The sequence below is a fragment of the Tetranychus urticae genome, chromosome 1 (genome assembly GCF_039701765.1).
Source record: "Tetranychus urticae isolate SD_2017Ah chromosome 1, NJAU_TeUrti_SD_1.0, whole genome shotgun sequence".
In the NCBI taxonomy this organism is placed as follows: domain Eukaryota; kingdom Metazoa; phylum Arthropoda; class Arachnida; order Trombidiformes; family Tetranychidae; genus Tetranychus; species Tetranychus urticae.
Window position 1 is genome coordinate 5,347,711 of NC_142958.1, and position 16,503 is coordinate 5,364,213.

At 32.4% G+C, this 16,503-nt stretch overlaps 3 protein-coding genes across 4 annotated transcripts; 2 read left to right on the forward strand and 1 right to left on the reverse strand.

The window, feature by feature from the left end:
- Positions 1–3,278: 3,278 nt before the first annotated feature.
- On the forward strand, positions 3,279–12,971 carry LOC107362163 (uncharacterized). 2 transcript variants are annotated; one of them, XM_025160915.2, is made up of 8 exons: positions 3,279–3,523; positions 3,987–5,433; positions 5,671–5,805; positions 7,026–7,224; positions 7,344–7,879; positions 9,794–10,630; positions 10,719–10,856; positions 10,994–12,971. In XM_025160915.2, the coding sequence occupies exons 1-8, from the start codon at positions 3,420–3,422 to the stop codon at positions 11,543–11,545; spliced, it is 3,948 nt and encodes a 1,315-aa protein (XP_025016683.2). In that variant the 5' UTR covers positions 3,279–3,419; the 3' UTR covers positions 11,546–12,971. The 2 variants fall into 2 exon arrangements, with proteins under 2 accessions (XP_025016683.2, XP_089122134.1); XM_089266008.1 differs by lacking the exon at positions 5,671–5,805 and having other exon boundaries at positions 3,285–3,523.
- A 451-nt stretch (positions 12,972–13,422) lies between these two features.
- LOC107362319 (uncharacterized) lies at positions 13,423–14,595 on the forward strand. The gene has a single exon (XM_015929352.3). It carries the CDS (start codon positions 13,602–13,604, stop codon positions 14,334–14,336), a length of 735 nt encoding a protein of 244 aa, XP_015784838.1. The 5' UTR covers positions 13,423–13,601; the 3' UTR covers positions 14,337–14,595.
- Positions 14,596–14,717: 122 nt separating this feature from the next.
- Vps37B (vacuolar protein sorting 37B) lies at positions 14,718–16,233 on the reverse strand. The gene is made up of 2 exons (XM_015929353.3): positions 15,797–16,233; positions 14,718–15,556 (listed from the first exon to the last, which is right to left on the reverse strand). The coding sequence occupies exons 1-2, from the start codon at positions 15,950–15,952 to the stop codon at positions 15,011–15,013; spliced, it is 702 nt and encodes a 233-aa protein (XP_015784839.1). The 5' UTR covers positions 15,953–16,233; the 3' UTR covers positions 14,718–15,010.
- Between the last annotated feature and the right edge of the window lie 270 nt (positions 16,234–16,503).

Below are 16,503 nucleotides of genomic sequence, written 5' to 3' on the forward strand. Positions count from 1 at the left end.
ACAACATAAAGCACATCTTCAGTACTCCATATCATCCACAGACCAACGGTATTGTCGAACGTATCAATGGAACTTTGATGGTCAAAGTAAGAGCTGCTTTACAAGATCATCCTCATCGTAAATGGACAACGCTCTTACCAAAGATTGTCACAGATTACAACAACACTCCACACGATATCACTGGTTATGCTCCTGCATATCTCTTCTTTGGAACCGATCCAACTCCGACTTTCTCCGGTCAAACCAACAATCTCCAGGAAGCACGAGAATTAGCCCGGACCAGGACACGTACGGAACAAGAAAGAAGGAAACAAAGACATGACGCTAAACATCCCGTCGCAAACTTTGAGATTGGATCCAAAGTACTCAAGGAAGTACCATTTAACCATCCATCCAAAACTAAAGTCACAGCTAAGTATACAGGTCCATACTATGTCATCAAGAAGATCACGGACGTAACCTACATCATCTCGGAATCACTTTCAGGAACACCAATTCAAGCTCATTCATCCCAGCTCAAGCAGTTTGTTGATAGACAACAAACTCAAATTACAGTGGGCGAATGTGATGATGATTAACTTCAATAAAACAAACCAAGCACAAAAACTTAAAACATATGTTCCTCTCTCTCTTTCAACCTTCGCCACTAGGGCTTTTTCAATATAACTTAATGCATTACAAATGTATCTTTCCAATCAAAAGCAGGTAACCCTAGCGGTAAATGTAAACGCGAAATATTGTACTTTTAACTACGCTTATTTTACCCATGATATTTATATGTTTATTATGATTATTTTTTATACTGAATTTAACTAAACCATTTGTACCCTGACATCTCTATGTCCCATGGGAGACATATATACTCCGAACTTTTCTCTAACATTATCAATAAAGTTTGACTTAAACTTCCAACTTTGCCTCTTCACTCCCTTGTGCTGCCCTCTCTCCTTCTTACTCTTCACTTGAGACCGAAAGGTCTTAGAATAGTAAGATCCCTCCCCTTTCTCTCTTACTTTTCACTTTTGGTTCATCTCCATAGAAAAGTAAGTTCAATCTTCCTCTTTTGACTGTTAACAGTTGTGAACGGTCACAAATTAATCATGTCAAAAATTTAATTTCAGCTTCTCAAAATGTTGGATAAAGCTCATCACATCAAAAAAATTTCAAATTAACAACTTGTTTCTTTAACACTTGTGTGTCTCCGCATCTTCCACATACTTCACCATTGAAAGCTTCAGATGAACTAATTTTCATTGTTGTCTCTGGGTAAGTAATTGATTCTTAAAGTGGAATTTGTCCCTATCTAATTCAACTCTCATGTTGAACTAAATGTTTGAACATTTGAGTTACCACTCAAAATGACTAGGTTTATTAGTAACCTTGATCAGCGTCAATTGATGTCTAAAGATTGAACTATGATGTTGGATATGATGTAAAAAGATGTAAAGAGTGAAAAAGATTAGTTATATCACACTGTTCATCCGCACTGATTCATTTCAAGTGGTATTATAAAGTTGTCAAAATTACCATTTCCTATGTCAACTGAAGACATCATGCAATTATCAACCAATTGTTTTAACCTTCAATTCCATCTCTCACTTGAATCTTTAATCTTGCTTTGAAATCCGTTATGGAGACAGAATCATTTGGTTATGTTGATTTGACCAAAAAGATCATTTTACAAAACCTATTTCAAAGGTTACCATTTTTAGTTTTACATGGAACCAAAGAAAACCGAAAAAGCATTTTTAAGATTTTCTAGATAAGATAAAAATTCTAATATTGAAAAGCAGACTTGTCATCGGTTAAAAAATTGACTTAATCTCTATTGGCTGTTTATAAGTGCCAACAAAATGTAACCTCAATTTAATTTCTTTGGTTGCAAAAAACCTTCAACTTTATGATTCACCATTTTCACAGACTTGATGATTTTAACAAATGAACTGTTAAATCCATTTCAATCTAGTGGGATGATTAACGATTAATGACCAACAAATGTTAATTTCATTAAAACACAGCAACAATCATCATGATTTCATGAAAATGACTTTTTCAAGTGAACAACCATCAGTAACTTGCTATTTACTTTACTTTTATTATGCTTCTCTCTTAATCAACAGTTGGACTTGAAATTATTTCCAAGATTCTGATGATTCTCTTATTTTCATTGTTCTCTCTCTGGTTCTTTGTGGCCCATTTAGATTATCATCATTAGTAAAACAAGTCTGTTTAAACACTTTTTCTTTCTTTACGTTGATTATAAAATTTTTGTTGATCATTTTCATGTTTCTCTCCTCTTGTTGACAATCTGGTGTTTAAGTTGCGTGTTAATGTTGGTGTTGTGAATGTTAAACACGCATGACAACCTCAATCAACAGTAAATTTTCATCAACATCAATTGACATAAAGCAATACATACAGTCAACAGAGGATACTTCGAACACAGCTAACCTCGCCTATCTCTTACCTCATCCTGACTTGTTTCTCTGTCTTTTTCTCCTCATCTCTTTCTTTTTCTCACTCTGTGTTTTGTTTTCATGACTCTCCCTTATTTCTTGTTTTTTTCTTATGTTAACTTTTAATGCAACTCGATTTTCATGTGTCCATCTAAAATTCTTATCAACCCAAGTTAATCATCTTTAATTCTCTATTTTTTGCTTCTTCTAGTGCTGTGTTCCTTGGATTACATCCTCTTGTAGCATGTGTTTTTTTTGGTAAACCAAGAAATCTAAACAAGCGAGTAAAAGATGTTGTTATATTTGTTTTGTTATAACGGTTTCTTCGCTCTATTCTTTGGTATAGTCTTAATCTGCAAAACAAACAATGTTTAGGGTCCAAGTTGAAAGCCTTTTCTTGAACTAATTACACCAACTTTGAGACAATATGCTTCTCTTAATTTAAAGAATTCAATTCAAAATTATATAAATTGTTAGATGCTAAAGCATCATGCTTTTATAAACGCTATCAAACAATTTTAAGCAGATCAATATACTGATCCCGGTCATGTTGAAGCTAGTGTTCGCATCCATTTTCATAACCTAAAATATTAATCAACATGAATTTGAATTTCTGTACCAGGATGATGCCTGATCCTTAATAGATTGTATTAATAATAATTTGTATTGTAATATCAATTGTAATAATTCAATTGATTCTATGAGTTGAGACAATTGTCTTACCCTTTTTTGTCTCAAAGTTGGTGTAATTAGTTCAAGAAAAGGCTTTCAACTTGGACCTTAAGCGTTGTTTGTTTTGCAGATTAAGACCAAACCCTATTCTTTCACTTTGCTTCAAGTGTGAACAAAATCTAAATCCTTTTAGATTGTTTTGGTTCTCAGAGCTTCGCTTATTGGTTACCCTTTGTTACATTACTTAACCCTTCTCGTCAACTTGTAAATTGGATTTGTATTATCCACCAAATGGGCAAAGAACAAGAATTTTTAGAAGCTGCTAAAAATTGTACTCTACCGGTTGTTAAAAGAATAATCAATCATAAGATTAAAAAAATTGGTTCCTTATCGAAGTAAGTATCGTATATTTATGCTATTTATCTCCCAAATTTAACCCAATATCTGTTCTGGTTAGAGTATAAATATTCCAAAGAACCTCGCAGCAAAATTGATATCATTGAATTAAATTACATAACCAACTCATATTTAAACCATGGATTATTTACAAACCATAACTTATATGATTAAATAGAACTGACTAATTCACGCTGATATGATTCATTATGTATTACAATCAGATGTGATCAATCTGCTGCATGTATTTCAATAGTCTTGCCTTAGTCTTCTTATCTTTCCTTATTCTCTTTCTTTTGCTGCCTCCACCTTCATCCTTTTCTGTCTCTGTAAAATGCATCATCTTGTTTACTTATTCTGTAGGTCATGGTAAAATGATAATTTTTTTAGTTTCGTTTTGCTCATTAACTTTTTTCTCATTATGTATTTTCTCTGACCTTTTTTTTCTTTCATTATGACCAGGAACAATGATGGTTATAAAACAGCCAAAAGTGGCTTTTCGCGATCTCAAGAATCTATCCTAGATGGTTTTTCAACACCACCTTCAACCAGTCATCAATCAAATTCTCATCATTTCCAGTCTCACCACAAACAACCTCATCATTATCCCCCACACAGTCATCAGTACCAACACCATGCGTCGACGTCTTATATTAATTTAGATCCTCCCTCGGTCCCGATTGGTCGGGATGTTCTTCAATTAACACGTACCAGTAAATCAGTTGATTCTGATTCAATTGACATTAATGGTCGAGGAGCTCATTCCTTAAGCATTTATCCACAATCATCTTCATTGAATGGTGAAACTTATGGTTATCAAAAGATTAATCAGAATACTGGTTCTAGAGATGATTCCAGATTAGATACTAAATCTTCGACCAATACTTGGGGATACAACTCAATACAACGGAGATCCGGCAACAAGCCACTTCCTCCAGCAAAGCCACCCAGAAAATCATTAGCAAACAAAGATGCTAACAATGTATCAACCTTGGACCGAAAAAGTGCACAAATTAATGGACAATTTCAATCTCAACAAGAATCAACAACAAAGCAATATTTTTCCGCAAAAAATCATCAAACTAATTCAAAAAGAATCTCAAGTTTTGATTATGTCAGTGATTCTGGCCTTAGTTCCGGTGAAGGCTGTATGAAAAGGTCACTGAGTAATGATGGGGGTGATTATTTGGAAAGTAGAAGTTTTTCCAACAATCAAAGACTCTCAACATTCTTAGGGCCTGTCAAAATGCCCGAGCCAACCTCTTCCGTTAACGTTTCGTCAAATAATATCTCTTTGTTATCATCATCTTCAATAACACCTACAACTGCAATAAAAGACACCAGCACAGCCCAATTAACCAATTCAATTATTCCTTCAGGTTTAACTTCCGTTGCAAAGCCGGCAGCAAACAATAGCGAATTTATATCGGAAAGTGCATTAAGTCTATTGTATGATGAGATCGCTAGCGAAATAAGTGGCCGAGAAACCAATTCCTCGCTAGTTTCATCCATCAACTCCGTTACATCCCTTGAACCAGAAAGTTCAAGTTCAGTTAATCCAGGAGAATCAAGACGAAGATCAATAAAAGAAGGATCAACGCACCAATTGCAACAACATGTTCGCTCCAAATCTGAACAACATCATTCAAGGAGTCTAAATAATTCTGAAGAAAAATCCAATGGTACCAAAGAACCCGATGCAATATCATGTTCTCCATCTTCGTCAAATAGCAATCATTCAAACCAACAACCAAGTCAATCTACAGAGCCGACTAAATCAAAACGAGTTACCGTGCAATTTCCAGTTAATTTTAAAAGTTTAACACGTAAAAGCTCGAAACAATTTGAGCCTCCATCGCCAGAAACGGCGTTAAAAGGAATCCATGCTGTGATAGAACCATTATATCAGGTGATTTACTTTTCTTTAGATTTCTTCAAATATCTTCTTCAGTCAAAACTGAATATCATCTCTAACCATAATTTTAATTACATTATCCAAGTAAACATCAAACCAATAGCAATATTTTCCTGCATGGCTATTGATCATTTTTTTTTAATATTATTTTATCATTTAATTGTTATTTTGTTTTATTTTTGTTTTATTCTTTCCTGTTTTTAATCAATTTAACTAACTTTAAAACAATAGATGCACGATAATTATGATGAAGCATGTATTCCAATGCATAAACCTGCTAGTCTCCAAATGATTTGGTCTCAATTTGATTATCAACTTTTAACTGCTGATTTTGATCGTTATTCTAATATAATTGAGCTTAAAAAGGTAAGTTTTGTGTTGAACTGATGTCTTTTATTTTATGTTTTCAGATTTAATGAAATTTTTTTTCTGGTGTTTGCTCAGCAATCTGAAAATTGAATGTTAACTTTCAATGAAAAGTCTCAATATAATTGCCAAAATCTCTTTAGATATTACTCATCTCAATTAGTCTCTTAGGGATGAATTTTATTCATCTTTTATCCATTTTTATTTGCAATACTGTTTAATGTCAACTTCATTTTGGCATCAATCAATAATGATCAATAACAATTATGAGCAACTTTAAGTTTATCACGATTGTTATTATCAATTATGTAAACAATGGTCCATCCAGGATTTGAGAGATTTCATCAGAATAAGCATTCGAATCATCTTGTTGATTAGATTGTCTCGTTATACGATACAAGTTATATGATATAACTTCTGCCATTAGCTAACATTCAACATGACACAATGAATTTCTAATTCATTCTTTATCACTTATTCTGTATCAACCTTATTTTTTGACAGTTTCTTTTACATTTGGCAGTCAAAAGACATGTTTTGCTGATAAAATCAATTAAATTTTCTCTGTAATTATTTTGATGACTCTTTCAATTCGCTTCTCTTTTTTTGTATTCAGCCTAACAGGCTCATTCATCCGGCTTAGCTTCCGGCTTAATTGTGAGCTCTTTTTACTTTCTTGTCTTACTTTTGTGTTAAAAATGTCCGTTTCGTTTTACCAATGTAACTACAAGAGCCAAACCTAGTGACCCTAAACCAACGGTCTTTTGGAGGAAAGGTTAATTGTATCTTCCTTTCATTTTAATTCCGGTTCTTTTTGCTTATCCACTGCTGTGTACGTTAAAAGCTTTGATTGTGTCCTGATAATTTTATATTTTTTTAAATATCAATCTGCTCTTTTTAGTCAACCTGATTTTGCCTTTCACCATTTTGTTATTTAATTATTCCATATCATAATCATGATTAAGATTTCAATTTGTTTATGATTACAGACTGTTGGTTAATACAAATTGAAATAACTAGAGCTTGTTCATCCCTCTAATGTTTTTTTTGGTTGTTGATGTGATCAACCTGAGCATGCTTTATGCCGATTGTCTTTTAATTTTTGAGTGATCTTATTCTAATTTTGCAATTACTTAATCATCTACTTTATTCAAATTACTATTCATTGTTATAACTCTGTTATTGATAAATATTTTGTTGCTTGTGTTTGTTTCATTTAGGAGTATCAAAAATTGAAAGTTCCTCATTATCGAGACATGGAAACGTCAACTGATGATGATCTCCTATTGACAACTGACTCTGATGGGAATCAGGTGTATGTTAAATTGAGGCATCCTCGAAGCCGAAATAGCCTAGAAAACAAGACCGTTTCCACTGATAATGAATCAATCGGATGTGGGGAAGAGAATCCGTTCCAAGGTAAATTAAACACAATTGAACACAAAGCAGTGTATAATTTGTAAAATTCTGCAGTGTTCATTTCTGCAAAAATTGACTATTGTTTTACTAACTGCTATTTTCTCTCTTTATTCATACAGAATTATGTAGAGGTTCCAAATCATTAAGGCATAGTGATAATTCTCAACTCGATGGTAAAAAATCCCTTCGCCGAAGTAAAGTTGTTGAAAGTAAAACCTTGGAAAGGAAGAAAAAGAAACATCGTTTAAGTTCAAGAAGCAAGAGTGAAAAGTCTTTGAACGAACCAATGTCAACCACAACCATAGATACCATAGACGCCATCAACGATCCTCTTACAGTTGAAAAATGTGACTCTACCATTCCATCTGAATTGAAATCTGTTGCTGTTACAAGTGGAGAGCGATCAAGTTCAATGATTCACACATTACCAAGCATTGTTTTCGATGAAAACAAAGAGTGGGCTGAAATAGCCAGCATCATGGCTTCCTTTGGAAGTGACTTGACCCAAAGTACGGATGAGTTTTGTCGTCAAACCATTCCTGAACCATTGTCCATTGATAGTATAACTTCATTTGATGAATGGCTCAAAGAGTTGGATCTTCAAAAATATGCCAACATTTTAATATCAAATGGATTTGATAATGTGCAATTTATGGTGAGTGATAAATAACAACTTATCAAATTACGTAAATCTTATTATTCAATTTCATTTAGAATTGAAAGTATTATATTGTTTTTTTCCTGTTTGCTGTTGAAAGGTTGCAAAAAATGAAAAAAATAGCGTTACAAAAGTTGGTCGGAAATAGCTAAAATTAGTTTCATTTCAATTGTTCAATCGACACTGGGATTCTGCTCAACAGATCTTTCCCTGGTTCTAACCAACTTATCAGTTCTACATTTAACCTTAACCTAGTTTGTTTTTCCTGTTAACAGCTACTGTTTCACATGTTGTTTAGCTACCTGTTATGAACCCCATCAACCAAGTTTAACTTATCTCTTTTCCTCTCAGTGATTACATTTTCTTTTTGATTCATTTCCAATTCAGCAAAGTATCTGGCATTTGTTAGTAAATCCCTGCAATCAATAATCCTAATCAGTTCACTTTGCTCCTCTCAACACAAGAAAATGTTAAAATGTTCCCTTTATTTATGAATATTTTCATGCCAACAGTAAGTTGTAAATCCTATCCTTATTTCTGTCAGAATTTATCATTTTCCTCTTTTTACTCGATATTTACCCGATAACTTCATTTCACTGACAAGTGAGTTGCAAAAATGAACACCAATTTAATTTTGTATTCTTTCACTTAATTTCTTAATTCTTTGTGATTAACTTTTCCTGTATTATTTTCTTGCAAATTCACCCATTTCAATTTAATTATATTTGCATTACGATAACATTTTAATTGCAAGTATCCGGTAATTTTGTTATCAAAAGCTCGGTCACAATGTTTTTTGTTGTTGACTAACTCCTGATGACTATCATAATAACGATCTTCAATGATAATGAACATACGTTAGCGTGAATTCCTTTCATTCTAGCTTAACTAATTCACCATGTCTTGTCCAAAAGAAAATTGTTTACTTGAATTTGCATAAGTTGAATGAGCCGCACTATTTTTAGAAGTTGACTTTTCCTTTGACTTTTTTACCAGCTTTTTTGTTTCGCTTTTAGTTTTTCAATCACAAGTCAACTTAAAATTGTTATTTTGTGTTGATATTTATTCTTCTTTTTATTTTCAAGTCATGGAGGCTTTTCTTGAATATCATGATAATAAAAGAGTGTAACAAGTTTTGGATCATCTTTCAAAATCAACCTGAAAATTGGATGATTTGAGTTTGTTGATCAAACACTTGATCTATTGACCTTTCCTTTGCCTGTCATAGTAAACAATTGATTTTATTTGCATTAAACTTTTTTCAAATCTTATTTGGTTTGCTAATTGTCTAGTTTCTATGCTTCCATTGTTTCAATAGTAAAGACAGTTGTAACAAATTTCCATCTGATTGATAGGCTCTTGAATTTTTTGTCAAATTTTAATTTGCAAAAAGATTGATTGACGGAAATTTTGCTGCTTCATTTTCATTTTCATTTTTTTTCATTTCATTTGCTGTTCATCATTTTAAAAACATGATAATTTTATTCAATTTTTATTCCCTAATTTTGTATTTACATTTGCTGTCTACATTTATTATTGTTTTTTACTTTTACTTTCAACTACACATTCAGTTTGATATTTAAATTACATTTACTTGAGTGTGAGTGATTTGACTCGGATATTTGTCAATAGTCGAGCTCTGTCTTTTCAATCTTTTTTTCTGTTTTTGCTTCAATTTCCTTTTTTCATCCAACAATCAACGAGAAAAATCTTGATCTTCCTTTTTACTTTTCATTAATACATTAATAATGCATTAATGTATTACCGGATGCAAAAATAAAATGTTTGTTCAATGATAACTTTGTTTGATTATAGCCCTCCTTAATATACAATTTACCATAATTCCTTTTCCACCCAAATTTTGTTCCACTTTCATTAATTTTCTCCTTTTCTTCATCCATATTCATTTAGGGTCCAAACATAGTGGAAGAATGTGATCTCATAGAAATAGGTATAACCAACGCCACTGATCGGTCCAAATTACTTGAAGCATCCCGGATCATCCCAGTGATACCAAAGTTGGCGATTCATGAAAATCTTTCAGTTGATCAATGGTTAGCCTCATTGTCATTGGAACAGTATCAAGTCAATTTTACTGAAAATGGTTTCACTGATATGGATAAGGTTAGAAAAATTTGGGACGTCGAGTTGAATGCTGTTATTGGAGTAACCAAGATTGGACATCGAAAGCGAATATTAGCCTCTCTTGGGGAGCGCCTTAGTTTAATTAGTGATCTCAGTTTAGATGATATAGCTTTCAATCGATTGCCCTTTGACTTTGATGATTTAAGATTAAGAGATGAAACTGATTACAGAGGTGAACCAAATGATTCGAGAAGTGAAGATAATCTTATTAGCAGTCATACCGGTAGATTGGGAATTGAAGCTGCCATAGGTGGTGAAGGATCAACGTTTGATTATGAAAGTGACAGAACTTCCATTTCATCTGATATAAGGCCAGATTCAGTAAACTCTGTTAGCACAACATTTTCTCAACGATCTTCTAATCAACTAAGCACACCTCTAATGTCTCAATGGAAACATGATCCTGTGGATTTGGTTAACGGTGAATGTCGCTATTTAGCAACTTACCTCGGTTCAACCTTAGTAACCAAACTTCAAGGAATCCAAACAACCAAAGAATCAATAACAAAATTAAAAGAATCAACCAAAGATATTAAAAAAATTCCTTCTGTTAACTTATCCATTTCTTATACTGGTGTAAAGTTCATTGATGCTCAGACTGACGTAAGTTGTGTGTCTGTGTTACTTTGAAAATCACTTAAATTTAGAAGCCATTAATTGACTATTTTTTTCTCACTTGTTTATTAAATAGAAAATGGTCTGTGAACATGAAATTCGTAATATTCATTGTGCCTGCCAAGATGCTGATGATTTTAGGCACTTTGCTTACATCACAAAAGAGCACGAGACCAATAATCATTACTGTCATGTGTTCTGTGCTCAATCTTTGGTAAGATTTTACAAGCTTTGAATCTTTTTTCTCAAACTCTTCTCTCAATTTTTATGGTGTACATTAACATCAATCATCTTTTGCTTCTTGTTGCAATCAATCAACATTTTACAAATTTTATTTCTTGTTTGTTAAAGGATATCGTGACGGAAATAATTTTAACCCTTGGCCAAGCTTTTGACATTGCATACAAAATTGCGCTCGGTGAAGATATTGAAACACTTCGCAGGTTATATCATGAAAATCAAAATAAAGCGCCATCACCACCACCACGGTCAACTTCATACTCTCTATCACAATGTACTTCATGGGATGACAGTTTGACTCATGTTCCAAGCTCATCTGGTGAAGAGACGAGCACTTTAAAGCAAACTTTGTCACCTAAATCACAAGCCAATTGTCATAATAGTTTTACCTCTAAAGTTGATAACAGTAATAGTAATAATGTTGAAAGCAGCAACAATAATGTAAAGAAAAATTTAAACAATAATTCCATTTTAAAAGAGACTCAACCAGACCTGATATTATGCTCACCTTCACCAACTCATAATAATAACAACATTTCTCGACCTCCTTCCAGTGCAAGGAAACCTCACTTACGGGTCAAACCCGATGTACCCACCAAGCCTCCATCGTTGATCAAATCGATTGCTTCACCAGCTTCAACCTTACAAAGAAAGTCAAAATGAATCATTTTTCATTATTCTTTCTATGGTTTGATAGCTTTGTTTTTTTTTGTTAATAATATATCCTCAACCCTCGTTGCCATTGACCTGTTATTGTGCTCATACATACACAAAAACCAAGCCAAAAATGTACAATGTACATTTTACAACTGATTCAGATAACATTATACTCATTTTATTCGTTATCTTGGCTCATTATAATGAAACCAAATGTTGATGAATTGTTGATTCATAGAAAGAAAAAAAACGTTTGACTAAAAGGGCAAGACTCAAAGAATTGATTCCACGGAACAAAAAAAAGAAAAGAAAAAGTTGAAATATAAATATGATCATTACTATTATAATTGATATTATTATGAATTTATTATTATTGCTATAATTTGTTAACATTATGGACGATTGTCACAATATTACGATACACTAGATAATAGCAGAATAAGTGAAGTCAAAGACATTGCCAATCATCCAACTTAATCTTCAAGATTCATCTCAAGCTGAACCTGCAACAATCCTGTTGTTTCACCATTAAAAAAGGATTTCTATTGGAAATGGACAACCTGATCAACACAGATAAATCTAGTCCGCAACATTTTCAACTTCAATATCGAAATATTAAGGTGCTCAACATTAGAAACGACAAAGATTCTGGCCTGTTTTTAGGAGATTGAAATTCACCAATGATTAATAAGGAAATTTCTCAATCCTATTAATTTGTTCATCTATCCTTTCCGATGTGACCAATTAGCTTAGTTGGAGTGGAACAACACATTTAAGTAAAGATCGTTAATTAACAACATTTCATCGAGGAAGATTAACAACAATTAAAAAATTCATCGGTGCAAGCACAACTTATGAAACATTGTATTTCATAAAAAAATGATTTCTTTCCCTTCCCGTATTTTTCGTCATTTTGGCACAAAATTTTTCGTTTTCTCCCATTAAGGATCAACCAATCGAAAGCTCATAATTTGATTACTTTACAGAGTCTTACTTTGATTATATGTCATACGAAAACGATGTTCATGACAATTATTAATTCTTCCTTACTAACTCATTCCCATGATGATAAAAAACAAAACTAAACAAAAATAATGTTATTGTAAAATTACAATTAAGATTGATTGTACAAAGCAAATTGTTTTTATTTGTCTGACTCGCTCACCATGTTGATCATGTTTTTACCTGTAAACCTTAATTTTCTTTGTTTCTTTTTCTCTGTCTTCTCGAAGGAGATAAATACGTTAAATTTGACCTCACGAAAGTAAAAATTTTTGCCAAAACAAGTCTGATATGACATGAAATGAACAATAATCGAAAAAGAATTTTACCGCAACAATTCATTGATGGATTTCATGCTGATCCATACCATAAATTGAAATGTAATTTCAACAAACACACAATAAAAAAATTCTTTCTCATTCAAAAACAATCACATTAAATCTTCACTTTACTTGTAACTAACTTATTACCGCGATCTATTACAACTATCAATTATTGTTCAGCATAATTATTAACCTTTTATTTCTTGTAATTTCAATTTAAACGATTCCCATTTGAGGTTTATTGCATACTTATTAAAGTAAGGTTTTTTTCAAGAAATCAAATGGCGTAAAGCTTGCATCACTAAACCCGAGATTTTTGAGTGATTTGGGCTTATCTAAACTCTCGTTGATAAGGCGCCTAATTAGGAGTGTTTATTCCTATCTTTCAAGTTTAACTCAAATTTAATTATTCAATCGAATCCATCTGATTATCCGAATCGTTTCCATTTGAAAAACTTACTTTTGCCTTATCTTCAATATTAAAGTTTTTTCAAAAGACCGCCATCATTTTAATTGGACATTTATTTCAGGTTTAGAAAGTTTCTAGTAGAAAGACAAAGTGAGCCTAAGAAACCCATCGATAGTGTTCTTATTTATGTTGTTGTTAAGAATTTCTGTGTATATTTTGCTAATTAATTAGATATAAATTAATTGTTTCATGCATATTAATGTACTAACACTTATATACTCTGTATACCATATGGTTTCATCAATTAGTTGATTTTTATTCTTTATTTATGGTTCTTATTGCCAAAATGTCAAGGTTATCCTCTATCACCAAAAATGTAACCCAATTTAAACCAAGTTGTTATTTTTCACGATACTTGTCAAGTGACCGTAAATTGGACAATCATTACGACGTTCTTGATATTCCTCGTGAATCATCACAAGCAGATATCAAAGATGCCTATTATAAACTTTCAAAGCAATACCATCCCGATCGCAATCCTGGTGACGAGAATGCATCGGATAAGTTTCGCAAAATAACCGAAGCTTACGATGTTTTAAGTAACCTTGGTGCAAAGCAAGAGTATGACCGAGCCTTAGTACTACAAGATAAAAGGAATTCACCTTTCAAATCAACTTATAAACCACCCACATTTAGAGAGATGGACACTAAAACTGGCAAACCTTTGGACTCGCAGGACTATACACAGTTTTACAGAAACCGTAGAGCTCAATTGGGAAGACATGAACCACCGGTTACGAATTTCAACAGCAAAATTGAAGGAAATCCTGAGAACCCCTTCGAAGTTAAAATTGATCCCCAATCACCACCGATAAAAACGAGAAAGTACAAGCATTATTCAGCTTCAGATTGGACCGAACCTGTAGAGAATGCAGAGAGTACTGGCAAGCGAGATGTATCAGCGACGAATGCATTGCTTCTTATTTTAATTGCTGCTGGCTTTGTATTTTTTTACCCCGATATATCTGATAATTCGATTTATAGTTCAGTTCCAAAACCTTAATTTATTCAACCATGTTGTTTTGTTGATTATTTTAATGTGCAAAAACTCATTCGCCTGTTTTTTCATCAACTATCAATAATGAATGTATAGTTTTTGAATAGATTTTCTAGACCTTTGCAAATATTCATAGCACTGTCGATGTTGTTTTTTATCTTGTGTTGGATATTTATAAAGATCTAGAAAATCTATTTCATAATATTTTGTGGACAACAATGTAAAATAATAATTTCCTTATCATTAAAAGTTTTATGAATGATTATCTCGCTACCTTCTATCAATGCATGTAATATATGAATAATTATTTTCACTTTGCATTGTTCAGAATTAATTTTTATTCTTTGATGTAATGTATAAATGAAAATGAATATTAAAATTATCAAGTTAAATGATTGAGATTAAGATTTAATATCATTTCAAAAGATGAGTTTGTTCTCTGTACAAAATTGTTCAAGTTTTGGAAATAAAACAATTTTACGGGATAGAATTGCGTAAAGTAAAAAGAAAAATGATAAATGGACAGAAGGAAAATTCAGAGGAACATATTGAATATAGGTAACATTATTGGTAAGGGCCACAAAATAAAGAAAAGGTTAATCAAGTTAATTTTGAATAATCAATTTTGCGCCAATGTATAGAAGAATCAAGGCAAAGGAAAAGATTTATTTCTCTTTGATTTACCTATGAACTGGTCTACTGAAAGGGAAAGCTGGAAGATCATCTGGGTAAGTTGAGGTAATAGGATATGGTGGCGTACCAAAAGGATTGGTCGACGAAGATGGCATTGGTGGACCAGGGGCCTGACGAATGGGTTGTAAACTGGCATCATTGGATGATTGACTACGGACTAGCTCCATCAACTTTTCAGTTTTGATCCTACGTAAATGAGAAAGCTTCCGTTTCTCAATGTATTCTTTGAGGAAATCATCTAAATTCATTTTACTAGAGAGAAAAGATGAGGCCAAATCTTCACTTTCTTCTTCAGCCTGAGCGGACGCAGTCTGTAAAAGAGCCAGTGTAATATCAAGACTTGTTTGTCTATTGTATTCATCTAATTTATCCTTCTTTCGTTCCAATGTTTTTTTCAGCTCCAAAGCTTCCTGGTGCGATTCATATAAAGATTGCTTCAACTGTCTAAAAGCTGTTTCCTTTGATAAATTGTATTCAGCGATACTTTTATTTTCGGCCAACATGAGTTCCTTCTTTTTCTCGAGATTTTGAACCTGAAATAGGTAAAGAAATGAAAAACATTGAATTATTGCAGTCAATAAGGATCATAAATAAATGGATTAGCAGATGAGGGATAAACTAACAGTATTATTGAAGTCATCGTTAATACTGCCAGGTTAAATTATTCGCTTGATTATTGGCTTCTTTGATTGGCGTATATTAACCCTTTACGAACTCTATTTAGAGTCGAAAAAGTGAAGCTCGGGTAAAAATTAAGCGAAAGGTTTGCTTACTTGAGGAAGATCTTTTATTAACTCTTCCAATTTAATATCAGTGGTGGGACTTTCATCATTTAATAGTTGTTTCAATTCGTCATTGCTTAAATGTTTAATAACAGATGTAAGGGTTTTGATGTCATCATCAGTAATTGCATAATAATTTAATGCCATGGCACAGTTGAAAAATCAAGTGATTACAAAGAAATGAGCAATCAATGTAACAAGAAAAAGGGTGTAATGAAATTCAAGTAGATAGAAATTAAAGATATAAATTAGAGAGAGAGGGTAATAATCTTAACAAGTTTGAACACTGACAATTAATTTGATTGTGTCAACAGATCAAATAGAAGAGAAAATTTTCAATCACACAATTAAGATTGAATAACAATATAAAGAATTGGTGTTTGTAGAAAAGGCCAATTTTTGTTATTTATTTATGAAGGTAAATAAAAACAAAGTCTCATCAAAAAGACAACCAGCTTTGAAACAGCACCAATAGAGTGTGCTGGTTAACGTTATTCAATGAGATTGTTTAAAATGAAAATTCATGAAATTATCTCACTGAATTATGAACTATCAGATTTAAAGAAGACACACATCAATCAATAATATTTCACAGTAATTAATATCAACTTTACCATTCAGTTTAGTATTGAAATCGAGTTCTGAAGGCTAATTAAACCATGTTTACCTTCAATTTTCTTTGTCTGCCATTAGATGGC

What these genes read in the sequence shown, in the direction of transcription:
- Vps37B (XM_015929353.3), bottom strand. Translation starts at nt 15,952, where the DNA reads ATGGCATTAAATTATTATGCAATTACTGATGATGACATCAAAACCCTT. An exon ending in TAATAAAAGATCTTCCTCAA is followed by an intron (nt 15,557 to 15,796) that starts GTAAGCAAACCT and finishes TACCTATTTCAG; the next exon opens with GTTCAAAATCTCGAGAAAAA.
- LOC107362319 (XM_015929352.3), top strand. Translation starts at nt 13,602, where the DNA reads ATGGTTCTTATTGCCAAAATGTCAAGGTTATCCTCTATCACCAAAAAT.
- LOC107362163 (XM_025160915.2), top strand. Translation starts at nt 3,420, where the DNA reads ATGGGCAAAGAACAAGAATTTTTAGAAGCTGCTAAAAATTGTACTCTA. An exon ending in TTGATAATGTGCAATTTATG is followed by an intron (nt 7,880 to 9,793) that starts GTGAGTGATAAA and finishes ATATTCATTTAG; the next exon opens with GGTCCAAACATAGTGGAAGA. An exon ending in TGTTCTGTGCTCAATCTTTG is followed by an intron (nt 10,857 to 10,993) that starts GTAAGATTTTAC and finishes TGTTTGTTAAAG; the next exon opens with GATATCGTGACGGAAATAAT.